Raw genomic sequence first — 13,553 nt, 5'->3', positions numbered from 1 at the left:
AATCAAGCTTGTTCATAAATACACAAATCTAAATTAATACACTATTAACACGTGGCACGCCAGCGTTCGGCCGCGTCGGCTCAAGCTGTCAGGTTCGAGCCTCAGGGGAGTCAGAGTGGACGAACTTTAAAATATTTTATTTTTCCTGCTAATATAGCTGTCCTTATATATTTACATACATAATATATCAATATATTTATTTTCATAATAATGACATAATAAAATGTTTAATGTGCAAACCTACAATGTAATATGTTGGATCAGTTATAAGCAGCTACCCCTTAGTTCTCAGTAGCAGACGGACCTGTCACAATGACGCCGCGGTGGAGCTGGGGTTTATGCCTCTTACTCTTAATTATTGCTTGTGAAGCTGGGTAAGTACAAATTAAACAATACAAAAATGTATTTGAACAAGTTACATGATTAGCGTAATTCATAACTTTATGATATATACTGTCCAGGTCTTAAAATACCGTGTACCAGAATTTTTCCGATCAGCTGATTCTCCCAATAGGCTGTCAGTTAACATAGTATTATATGAATATACAAACTCAAAATATACTCGCGAGTGTAATACATTGTAGGAATGTGTGTGTTATGCATTATAATACACTGTTTTAGATAAAGGGGAGGTGGTGTAGATGGTGCAGCATGGAACTGCCAAGAAGCATGACTGACCAATCACAGCGGGCCACATTCTCCTCTCGTTAGAGCGCCACGTTTAAACACCTGGGAGGTGTATTGGGTGTTAACAATAAACTGTATGCAGTACCCCTAACAGAATTAACTCAATTGGCGTGAATCCAATTTGAATTCCCTTTTGTTAACATAAGCCTTCAATAACCACCCATTTAATTTCCATTGCCTTTTTTTTTAAGAATATTTATTTGTATTTGCCCATGCATTCTTAGTACTCTATGAAATAGACATCATTATGCATGTTCAAAAGGGTTTGAGAATCTTTACTAAAATTATGAGCAGAATTATGATGTACTGTATATTTGAGCAATAACCTGTGAGACGAGTGTTTGTGAAAATGGTATATTTGCATAAGCGCACCCAACTCTGTTAGAAAGTAAAAAATATATTTTTCTAGTGTATTTATGTGTGTTTAGATCGGTTATGACCTTCATTTCCGTCGGAAATTGGCCGGATTTTTTTAATAAATTTTTTTTGTAGGGCATTTTCCGAAAAAATAATGGCTAAGCGAATACAAAATACAAAAAAAAAAACACTAGAAAAACATAAGCCTAACCTAACTGACTCTCACCATATGATGGAATCACTTATTTTTTACCTTATTGGCCGTCTCTTCTTTGTCTTAGGGATAAGGGACGAGTTACCACAATGCCACATATGTTGATCTTGACGATATTTACATTCGTTCTTGCACTTAGGACACTTTACTGAGGTCGGGTGAACACCATGAGATCGAAAAAAGGCTATAGTTTCTTCGTTTTTTCCCCCAAATCTCGCAATCGGCTCCACATAATTGAAGTGACACCCATCGCAGACGTCCATGGTCGGAAATGAATTTGAAATTGGAAATATGAGACCCCAAATAAAAATAGAATTTGATTGGGCCAAAAATACTGCGAATTAAAATGCAAATCATTTTAATTGGTTCCCCCCCCCCCTCAAAAACGCTTTTGATTGGCCGCGTGACGTGTACGGGAACGCATGCGTGTGATGATTTATGAAGGAGACACGCAGTGTGGAAGTTGAAGTCGGCAATGATGGCGGAAGATTAATCGAAGAAAATTGAGGAAGTTTTGGATACGCTATATCCGTTATTATACATTTGCGACTTTAATATAATAGAAGAAAATTATCTTATAATTAGACGCCTTTTTCGAATATGATAATAGATTAGGGGTAGGAATGTGGGGTGCGAAAATGCAATAATACCGTGAAAATTTCAAACATGAAAAAGGAAACTGCTCAATTGTACATAATAGTGAGTTGATATTCGGTAATTGCCATGCACAGAATTCTATCTTGATTCTAATATAGGTTGAAGGGGGCAAAAAAATGCTTTTTCGTCAAATTTATAGTTTCAGTTACTGTGACTTCTATTTCACTTAGCGTAGTGGATATTTTGCTGTGACCGGCCAAGTTCCTACTATAATTATTTTGCTGTGAGCATGCTCAGCTTGGCCAAGTACTTTTTCTTTAATATGACGGGGGGGGGGTCCGCCCTCCGGCTAGGAAGTTAGGGCGATTAGCTAATCAGAGTGCACTCACGGTATAATAGCGTTAGTAGGAACTTAGCCAGTCAGGGAAATATCCATTGCCTTCACTAAGAGTACAAGTTTGTGGGGATATTCAATGTTTACTTCTTAATCAGCCAATCAGCAGTCACGTGATATTTGTGCACATGCTCTTCTTACTCGGCCAGTCAGCAGAAGTTTCGATGTCGTGAGAATGCACAGGCTCTGGAATTTGAATTGTGTAGTTACCATATAGCATCTGTGGAGGTTGCTAGTTGGGAAACCGGCTCATAATTCAACATTATTTGAGAATAAAGCCACAGCTATTGTCATCTTTGGGTCTCGTGGTGTTCTCCCTCGGTTCAATAAAGTGTACTGTATACTGTACTGATATTTGAGTCCTTTTTTTTTTTTTTTTAACAACCTTACTCATTTCCAATGGAATTGAAGATCAAATTCTTATGAAACACATAGAAAAACACTAAAATGCTATTTTCCATGTTTAATATCTGTGCATGGCAACTACTGAATATTTACCAATAATAATAATAGTGTTTATTCAGTAAAATTGTCATACACATTTACAGTTGGGTAAGCATGTTTATAAAATATGCTGTTATACAGTTCAGCTTGAATATATATATAGAGACAACGTAGATACAGTACTGTATATGGTTCATGTAGGCTGTTGGAGTACTGTTCAATATGCAGTATCCTGTGTACCAAGACGGTGCAGGTAAAGAACAAGGTTACTGTACAGTAATCAGTAAGGCAGCTTGACCAAAGACAGCTGACAAAGCTGTCAGATAGCTACTTGTTTCCAGGAGGATCCTTTGCTCTTGGTCTCTAATTGGTAATAGTATGTTTACAGGAGTATTAGTGAAAGTTTGATAATATTAAACAAGCTGGGGCTGGCAAATAACTACCACAGTTCAACATTATGTGGTTAAAAATACCGTATAGAAACTCACTCTTGCTATTTAGCTTCATCTGCTAAGTATTTCTTTGTTTTGGCTTTGACTTCTTTAATACCATAACTGATTTTGGCGTGTCTTGTAATTTTTCCACTCTTATAACAGTAAAGAAGAAAGTGTTTTTCAGTTGACAGCAGACAGCGGGTGCCATAAAATTATGTCCACTCCCTCTAGTGCCCCACTAGTTCATATCTGATCCTTGCAGAGTTTGTTGAAAGATTCTCAGTTGCTTCACTTTGTCTGCCACGCTTAATATTTACTAGCTACACAGCAGCTTCATAAGTAAATACTTCCAAATCTTTTGTTGGTAATATTTAAGGATGGTTGCTCAGGGTAACCTGCCACATAAGAAAAATTTATATTGAAAGAAACATTTTCTTAACCTAAGAATAAAGCAGATTGGATGGAGATAAAACACTTTTCCATGATTAGTCCAAATTAATTGTGTACTGTAACTAATTTACAATATTTCACCATAGAACATACTTTAAATGCTTTCTTACCTTGTGAAATCGACAAAAAATTGGATAAACAATACTTTTGCCCATCGTGTTTCAGTGGATAAGCTGCCTGCTTACCATTCGTGGTGCGTGAGATCCGCATATATGCTGATAACCTCATGGGAAACAAGAAAACACAAAGTTTTCAAGCAGTTTCGTGTAATTCACATTTTCAGGGGTGTGTACACAAAAGTCCTTGGGAACAACTTCGTGTTTTTTTGTTTCCTATGCGGTTATCAGCATATTAATATATATATATATATTTTTTTTTTTCCAGGAGAGATTTCTACAAGATTCTTGGGGTGCCCCGTGATGCAAGTGTAAACCAGATCAAAAAGGCTTATCGAAAATTGGCAAAAGAGTATCACCCAGACAAGAACAAAGATGATCCTGAAGCTGAAGATAAATTTAAGGACTTAGGTGCAGCATATGAGGTTCTTGTTGATGATGATAAGCGACAAAAGTATGACAGGTGTGTAAACTAGACTTCCAGAGTCTTGGTTATGACAATTATTCTTGCCTTATTGATATTATGATATACTACATACTACATGGTATATGAAATATACTACAGAGTAACATTTTTTCCTTGTGTATCAAGAAATGTATATTCCCTCTGTGTTTGCTCTTGGGACAATTATTTCTTTTACCTGTATTGTATATACAGTGTGTGTGTGTGTGCACACACAAAGCACATACAAGTCAAGGAATAAATATTGAAATTGAAAAAAATAAAATAAAATAAATAAATAATAATGGGAAAATCCTCTCACAAATAATCAGAAACAAATGTATTAAAACTGTTGAGTCTAGTCTCAAGTTTACTCTGTGATTTGCTACACACGTACCCGGTATATATATATATATATATATATATATATATATATATATATATATATATATATATATATATATATATATATATATATATATATATATATATATATATATATATATATATATATATATATATATATATATATATATATATATATATATATATATATATATATATATATATATATATATATTTATTTATTACAGTACAGGTAAAGAAAATTTCTGTCTAGAACAAATGGCTCCCTGTCCCGGCCGCAAAAATGCCGGCAACTTTAAAACCACCTGCAGACATTCTTGGGTACATCCAGGGTGTCATCCGTGAATAATACAGGACCGCGAAATAAAAATCCACAAATTATCTGGGCGTACTTTACTAACAAATTATTTGTTTCCAGGTGCGGAGAAGAATGTGTAGCCAAAGAGGATGGCTTTGGAGGAATGGATCCCTTTGCCAGTTTCTTTGGTGATTTTGGTTTTGGCTTTGGGGGAGGTCAGCCAAGAGAAAGGGAGGTACCTAAGGGTGGAGATGTGACCATGGAATTATCAGTTACACTTGAGGAGCTTTATGTAGGCAATTTTGTTGAGGTGAGTAAGTATTTGAAGCTTCTTTTGATAGCAATTTTTTTCTCTCTCTTTCTGTATACTGCTTAGCCATGAGACCAACATGATTTGCACCTGTCTATCTGTAGTCACACATCCACCCCCCCCATTTGTTAGCATGTTTGCAGGTATCATATCTACTATAGATGTGTAAAATTTATAGGTGTCAGGATTTGAATCTGTAGGTTAACTGTAATTTTCAAGGTATTTTTAAGTATTTGTTCTATTAGGGATATGTGTTTTATGTTTGAAGTAGGAAATGACAACCCACAATCATTTTTAGCATACTTTGACTTCTGGGTATTGCATTTTGTGATTCTAGACCATTGGTAATGACGAAACCAATGGACATAACATTGGGGGTCTCTTAATATGTTTTGAGAAGGTAAAGCAGATTGCTAATGAAAGAATAGGGTGTAGAAAGAGCTAAAAATGAGGGGGATAGATACCCAGAAAGTATCAGTACATAAATTACCTGTACTGTATAGGAAAACATGGCTTTGAGTAGTTTATGGGGATGTCAGTAGCTAGTGAATGAATTGAAGCAGGAGCCTTTATTTGCTCTAGATTCCAGTCAACATGCAGTGTAACTGGAATAGGCTTACAAATTTATTTAATTATTTGTATGTCATGAAGTTGGAAATTAAATGAGGGAATTTATTCATCATTTTGCTGTTATTAGGTCCAGACTCAAGCAGCTTGTGCTCGCTTGTTATTTGGGAAATGATAGGTGGAAAGAACACACAGTAAATTATTTATAACTACAGTAATATTGTGTAAAACTACTGTCCTTAAGTTTTCTTTTTAAATTGATCACTAAATACAATCACTTCCAGATGGTACGAAATAAACCAGTAGCCAGGGCAGCATCGGGCACACGGCGATGTAACTGTCGACAGGAAATGGTTACTCGACAGTTAGGTCCTGGAAGGTTCCAGATGACTCAGCAGCAAGTGTGTGATGAATGCCCTAATGTCAAGTAAGAAAGCAGTAAATGTTTAGGCATGGCAGTTTTTGAAATCTTGTTCTTTGTCTCTAGAGCAACTATTTAGCAGTGTTCATAAAAGGAAGGAAAAACAAAACCAAAAAAACTAAAATAACACTTTATAATATGTAGAAGACTGTACTATATGTAAGTACAGTAATGTATACAATATAGGAGTTTGATGTATTGGGAGTACACTTTTTTTATAGTAATAACTTTTCTATCATGTTACCATGTTTTTCATCTTACAGATTAGTGAATGAGGAACGCACTTTGGAATTTGAGATCGAGCCTGGTATGGTTGATGAACAAGAGCACCGCTTTATTGGTGAGGGTGAGCCACATATTGATGGGGACCCTGGTGATCTCATTATACGCATCAAGACAGTACCACATGAAAGGTTGGTATTTTGTATTTAATTTGATTTATTATAACACCTAGTATAGACTGAAAAATAAATAGTAGACTAAATAAGGAAACAGCAAGAACTGGCTAGTTTTGATAGTGGGAGTGATAATTGTAGAAGGATTATGAAGAAGTTATGATGAAATAATGCCTATTTGTAAAAGGTACAGTACAGGCAGTACAGGTGAAATTAGCAATGTACAGATTTTCAAGTAAACCTCTTGTGGGAGCTCTAGGGGCATGGGTAATGCTGCCTCAGGAACTTGAACCTTCAAAAGTACAACAACCTGTGAACAATTATACATTGAGAGCAACAGTGGTGGAAAAGGGTGAGAACAGTGTAAGCAAAGGATGATTGAGGAGGGTTTGTGACAGTGAAAGACAATTACAAAACATCAGCTAAGTCATCCAACTTACATTGTAAATCTCCAATTCAAACACAGGATTATAGAAAGACACTAATATGAAAATTATTGCTGTTAATTACAAGTATCATAAAGTGAACTTGAAAACATTGGGGGCTTCTAAGAGGCATATGTGGTTCAAGGTGTAAGTTTACATATGCACACAAATTTCCTTGTACATGTATATTCAAGGCAAGTCATGTACAGTATCTGGTAGTGTTTGAACTAGTGCAAGAAATTCAAATGGTAGCATCAGTTTTAAATCATTCCATGCATCTGCTTCAGTGGGCTTCGGGAACCTACAGTGATAGAGATGCTTGTTATGCCCCTTAATTGTATAATGTCTATTGAATTGAAAGAAATAGAATACAGGTTGAAGAATTTGTAGACATTTCATTACATGGTGCCAGGATATTCATTATAAGGAGAAACAAAAAGATAGGTCTTAAGGAGGTTACAGTTAGTCAAATTATTCATCATTATTTTAGGTCATGAGAAGTTTCCAAATGTGAGGGACAGCATAGACATATCTCAGTTGTGCAATTGTTGTGAAAGGGAAACTTTATACCCTGTATAAAGGTACTAGGTTTGACAGTCAGAGAGACTGAATGATAGTAAGGAAGGAAAGGTCTGTCTTTGTCCTAGCTTATGATCACCCCCCATCACAGCAGGAAAGGTCTTGCAAAGTATTTTTAAGAAACCATTCTCCAGATCTGGAAAGGAGCCCATCTTGGTTTCTCATTGTCACCTTAAACATGGGATTACCATGATTATAACACTTAAAGATTTATTGTACTTGATGATCATTCATACCTTTAATTTACTGTACCATATTTCCAGATTTGAGCGTCGAGGTGATGATTTGTACACCAATGTTACATTGTCTCTACAAGAAGCTCTCTTAGGATTTGAACTTAATATTCCACATCTGGATAAGCACTTGGTAAGATTTTGAGCTTTATATTTTGTATCCGATAAAAACACTTGGTAATATAAATTCTTATTATTGTATTGTATGAATACTGTATAAGATGGAAAGATTTAAAGATTGGGATGTACAGTAATGTATGTAAAAAGTAATTTGAATAAGTTATAATTTATTTATGTACTAAATGTCAGTGCAGTAATATCTCTGATAGCCAGAATCTTCGATCCCCAAAGCTTTCCAATACTGAATCTGGAAAATAACATTTTAGAATTCTGAGAAATGCCCCAAAACATCTGTCTGTTCCGGCCATTTGAATGGATTTTCAAGAGATTGCATCGTGCACCAATGTGTGACGAGCACGTTGATGGGCTAGCTGCATGGGGAACTTAGGTCAAGGATCAGAGTGCTTGTGAGCTGCGATTGGCTACTACTGTCATGTGATTGCATGGGGTGCCTATAATTGACTCCTGTATCTTGCAGCCTATCTCCTGAAACTCCTGCGTCATGATGCATTTAGTTCATTATCGGCTTCCATTGTACATACTTGTTCGCTTGCTCACTGTTGTTTTCACATAGGATCTTTGTTGTTCAGTACTGTACATTACTGTACCAGGATGCAATCAGCCAAAAATACTATTAAAGCAGTGTTATGACATAAAAAGTGATTACAGTTACATTACATACACACTACTGAACATAGCAGTGGACAGTGTTTGCCTACTGTAGCCTAGTGTGTAGAGGGTGTGTGTACAGTATATAGCATGTTTACATTGCTGAAAGCTACAGAAAAAAAAACGTGGTACCAAGGGTCCAACAAGAGGCGCAGTGAAAAAACTGACAAGAAAAGAAAAATTGGACATTCTGAACAAACTGAATAAAGAATGTGCTTTTAAAAGTGTTAATGGAGGAATATAGAGTGGGTTTGTCGACCATTTATGATGTGAAATATGCCAAAGAAAAACTGGTTGATGGTACAGGACAAAGGTAGGCCATCCTGTATCATATCACCATTTGGCCAGCCTGCATCACAAGCTGAAGATGATGATGGCATCAGCTCAATATACTGTGTGTGTACAGTAGTGTTTACATAAATGAACACAGCTCTCTGGGTCTGACTGCAGTTATGCCTCTATAGCAGTGGTTCCCAAACGGGGGCTGAAGCCATCTGCCCAAATTTGCTTCTTTTTTTTCTCAAAAAGAATATAATGAAACTTTCAGAAGTAACTCTCTCTCCGTTTGAATCTTCCACACATCCGTGCAAAACCAAAGTATAGCAGTCACCCCTATCCGTTTTCTATAATTTCATCTCTCTCCCCTTACACGTCTTGTACAGCCGCCCAAAAAAGTCCTGTCGTGAACCACGAACCCCGAGATTCAGACTCGTGAACCCGAAGCAGTAGACACTTGATACATTATTCTGTCCATAAATGCTTCGGACAAGACTTTTTTGGGTGACTGCATGTCATGATACCACACTGATTCTTACACTACTCGTATCTTTCACAAGGAGTTATCTGATCCTCAACAATACTAAAATATAATTATAATTAAAAATAAAATCTATGTAGATTTTACATACAAAAATATAAGGGGGGGGGACGTGAGGACTTCGCAAAAAGCAAAAGAGGCGTCATATTATCAAGTTTGGGAACCACTGCTCTATAGCATCAGTGCTATGTGCCATATGGGAAATTTAGACTGAAATATTCACCATTGCCCGGAAAAATTCCTTGAATGTGTAATTTTTTCCAGGTATATAAGAATTCATCTCAATACCCGGAAAGAAAATCTCTCGGATATGGAAATGTTCTGCACCAATTGTTTTGGCTATTGGGGATATTACCTCATTTAGTGTTTGAGATAATAAAAAAAGTTACAGTACTTAAACATTGACAAAATATTAGTTTATTGAGGTAAGTGATGGAAATAGTATACAATATTGTCAACTTGGAAGAAAAGTTCTTTCATTGACTGGGAGAGGAAAGGGTAGACTATATATAATGGATTACGTGATCTGTAGTGTTGTTGGAATGTTTGTGTGAGTATGCTGGGGACACAATGAACACAGCAATCACTGATGATAATTTTATATATGCTCAACTAAAAGTCTGTCTGCTTATAACTATAGGGATTTGATTTGGATCTGGAAACTAAGGGATCTGCCACTTATCTTTGTATAAACTATCAAGAAAACCTGTATAAAATTGGCAGATGAAACTTGTAACATTTGAACAATTTGGGAATGAAAATCACAAATTAGTTAACATTTCATGTGGTGACTATGACATGTTGACATTGTTATAAACTGGAAGGAAAGATGTTATCTTTAAATGAAGCTATTTATCCTTGGAGTAGTGAATGCTTAATGGGAAAGTGACATTTCTCTTCTATCCATTGTGCATTCTTGAATTCTTTGATAGGGTTATATGAAAATTAAGATATTTAGAAATTATTGGGAGTAGAGTATTATAATGATACTCCTTTTCCTCTATTCTTTGTAACTGGCAAAGTTAGTTTTAAATTGGAGCTGAAGACCAACAACCTTGCATACTGCAGTATACATAACTTCCACGGAGTATGAAAATTTTACCTTTTCAGGTACATATTGTACGAGAGAAACCAACTTGGCCTGGTGCTCGAATTCGTAAGAAGGGTGAAGGTATGCCAAATTACGATAATAATAATCTGTTTGGCATTCTCTACATTACTTTTGACGTGGAGTTCCCAAAGAATGAATTTGGTGCAGAAGATAAAGAAGGTAAGGGAGGGAGTATTATTTGCCATTGTTGGGACTCTTGTTAACCCTTTCACAAGTTAATATACAGTACAAACATAATGTCTATTACCTCCAAAGCTGTTCTCATAAAATGGTAAAGGATCATATTTATGAGAAGAAACAAAAGCCTCTATCGGTGCTAAGAAGTTTGGATGGAGGGGAAATTTTCCAGGGCAAATCATAACAATGGGGTGAAGAAGTGTTGATGAGTTACAAAGAGTATTCTTCATTATTTTTTTTCTTCTTCAGTTAATTACTAAAATAACCTGAGTAATATTCTGCTGCACATTTTGCTAGAAACCACATGGTCTCAATGGTTAGCTGCCACTGTGGTGAGTGGTTCAGGGTTACATAAGGCCTAAGGTATCTATAGCCAGTGGAGCATTCATATGCAGAAATTGATTATGGTGGGGAACGGGATCATCCATACGTGTATGTTCTAGATTTTCTTAACACTAAATGTATGTAGTTCTACATATTATCTTGTGAAAGGGTATACAAGATAAGGTACATTGCAAGCTTAAAAAAAAAAGTTCATTTGCTATTCATGAAACTTTGTTAAGAGTGTATCTATCACTACTCTAGCATCCCATCAAAGGTACAGTAGATTAATGGCCAATTTATATACTGTATACAGTATTCAAGTAACATCAATTTGAATTTAGTTCAGTCTATAGAACATCTTAAAATGATGAATATATTATGTATTAATGAAATAAAATCATTCTTTTCAGCTCTTACGAAGATATTGAAACAAGATTCCATAGGAAAAGTCTACAATGGCTTAAGGGGCTACTGATCTATATATTAAACTAGGAGTTTTGTACAGATTGTTATATTTATGTGTGGATTTACTAATAGAATTGAGAATGGATGGCCACTTTAGTCTTATACTGTGCACTCTTCTTTTGTAGGAGTAAGACTTTAAAGTATTGATGATGAACTTTTCTCATTTGAATGGTATAACTTAGATTTGGACAAAAAACATTGATAAATTATATAATATTAAAAAAATTCTCAGAATAAATGGTTCTCAATGATTTGTCTTGTATATATCAACTGCATATATTTTAGCAAATGATGTGCTTCTCAAGAACAAGTGTGCATAACTAATGGGGCATATAACTGGAATACTTTTTACCTCACAAAGTATTTTATCCCTTAAGTCGAGTAGACAGTGTGGTATACTTTTTCAACCCCACAAAGTAAATTTTCTTTAATTTACCGTTGGTGTTCTATCCTCAAGATGACAGACTCATTATGCTGTGTTTGATATGTAGTTGTCTAATTTGTGTACTGTAATTAGAACATGTTTTTCTGTTCCGAAGAAAATCAGTTTTTATGAATTTGACGAAATAAAAGTTAGTGTTTTCAGTGGTAAGAAAAAATATTTTATATTAAAAAAAATGTCCATACATCATGCCATTAGGGACTAGGGGGAAAAGGATTTGGCTAGCTTAGGCAGTCTGTTTTCTAGCCAGTTTGATAATTTTTATTTTACTACAGTTTGGTATACTCTTCATAATGAATCTGCCCCCATCCCATTCTCAAATACACGCACACAAACATACAACACCCGGAATAAAAACTTTTGAGTGGTATCAGATTTACATTTAATTTTATGGAAATAATTTTTAGATAATAATACATTTAAGTTTAACTAAATGGGGGCTTTGTTGTGCATCAACCCTTGTTGAAATTTTTTAGTTTATATTGTATCACTCTTAAGTAATTTCTGGTGTACATGTTCTTTTCATATCTAGCAGCTTGAGAATCTGATTAGAAATATGATGAAGAAATATTGGAATGCAGTTAGATTTCAAGGAATGCTCATTTTCTAGTAGCAATATTAATTTACTTATCAAAGTTCACTGTGATAAATGCACTTTCATAGCATATTTGGAAGAATAGTGTACCTCATAAGTCATGCTCATTATGTACTTGACAATGAAGTGGCTTAGTATTGACGTTATAGATGATTTATAAGATAAATCAGGCTATGATATTTTTCCCTAAAGCAGGTGGAGTTCACAGTCTTCATAGAAGTTACCCTTAATCTTAGTGGCACATTGTTTGGTTTCATCAGTAAAACTTAAAATGGTATCTGACAAGTTAGAATTTAATAGAACTCCAATACCAAGGGAATACTGTATTAAATGGTGAAAATGGAAAGCTGTTTATACAGTTGTTTGAACTGTGAATGCAGGCTGAAAAAATTATATTTATTTTTTAACACAAGAAAACAAGCCTCACCCACACCACAGTGAAGCTGGGTGACTGAAATCAGTAGCCTCACAATCTCCCTTTATTTGCTGTCATTTGTTCTTTATGATTGTTGCTCAGAAAATTTTATTTTATATATACTATTTGCACTTGAGTTTCTGTGAGCGTAACTACTATGTATACCACTTCACATTTAAGTTAGAATAGTTCATCAAACCATTAAGGAAACATGAGTGCATGAAGTCAATTTATTTTTGCTGCGTGTAGCAATGGTTGAAGAGTTACACCTGCACACAATAAACGAGACCAAAGTTAAGAGTGAATGTTTAGGACTGCTGTGGTATGATTAATAAATCTGAATAAAATTAAATTCTCTTTGGAGGTTTTATTGGCGCTTTTTCTTTTAACTGTGTGCTGTGCAAAATTATTCATAATTATATATATATATACAGTATATATATATATATATATATATATATATATATATATATATATATATATATATATATATATATATATATATATATATATATATATATATATATATATATACTGTGCAGTCTCTCCTCGACTTACGATGGGGTTCCGTCCCGACGATCAGGTCATAAGTCGAATTGGTCGTAAGTCGAAAAGGCGAAAATAATGCATAGAAATTCTAAAAAGGGTGTCTCTTTTTCTTCTCAGCACCACGAGAACTCTCACTTTTA

General features: G+C 35.0%; 1 protein-coding gene across 1 annotated transcript; it reads left to right on the top strand.

Annotated features, from left to right (window-relative positions):
- The first annotated feature begins 244 nt into the window (after positions 1–244).
- Positions 245–13,221, top strand: LOC121863846 (dnaJ homolog shv-like). The gene is made up of 8 exons (XM_042362728.1): positions 245–374; positions 3,962–4,156; positions 4,920–5,109; positions 5,961–6,103; positions 6,361–6,510; positions 7,760–7,862; positions 10,446–10,605; positions 11,358–13,221. The coding sequence occupies exons 1-8, from the start codon at positions 313–315 to the stop codon at positions 11,420–11,422; spliced, it is 1,068 nt and encodes a 355-aa protein (XP_042218662.1). The 5' UTR covers positions 245–312; the 3' UTR covers positions 11,423–13,221.
- Positions 13,222–13,553: the final 332 nt, after the last annotated feature.

The sequence above is a fragment of the Homarus americanus genome, unplaced genomic scaffold (assembly GCF_018991925.1).
Source record: "Homarus americanus isolate GMGI-L3 unplaced genomic scaffold, GMGI_Hamer_2.0 scaffold48354, whole genome shotgun sequence".
Classification (NCBI taxonomy): Eukaryota; Metazoa; Arthropoda; class Malacostraca; order Decapoda; family Nephropidae; genus Homarus; species Homarus americanus.
This window is presented reverse-complemented; position numbering and strand designations above follow the sequence as displayed.

Bases quoted from the DNA above. Each gene is read 5' to 3' on its own strand.
- LOC121863846 (XM_042362728.1), top strand. From the start codon at position 313: ATGACGCCGCGGTGGAGCTGGGGTTTATGCCTCTTACTCTTAATTATT. The intron at 4,157-4,919 runs GTGTGTAAACTA...ATTTGTTTCCAG, and splicing joins AAGCGACAAAAGTATGACAG to GTGCGGAGAAGAATGTGTAG. The intron at 7,863-10,445 runs GTAAGATTTTGA...TTACCTTTTCAG, and splicing joins CACATCTGGATAAGCACTTG to GTACATATTGTACGAGAGAA.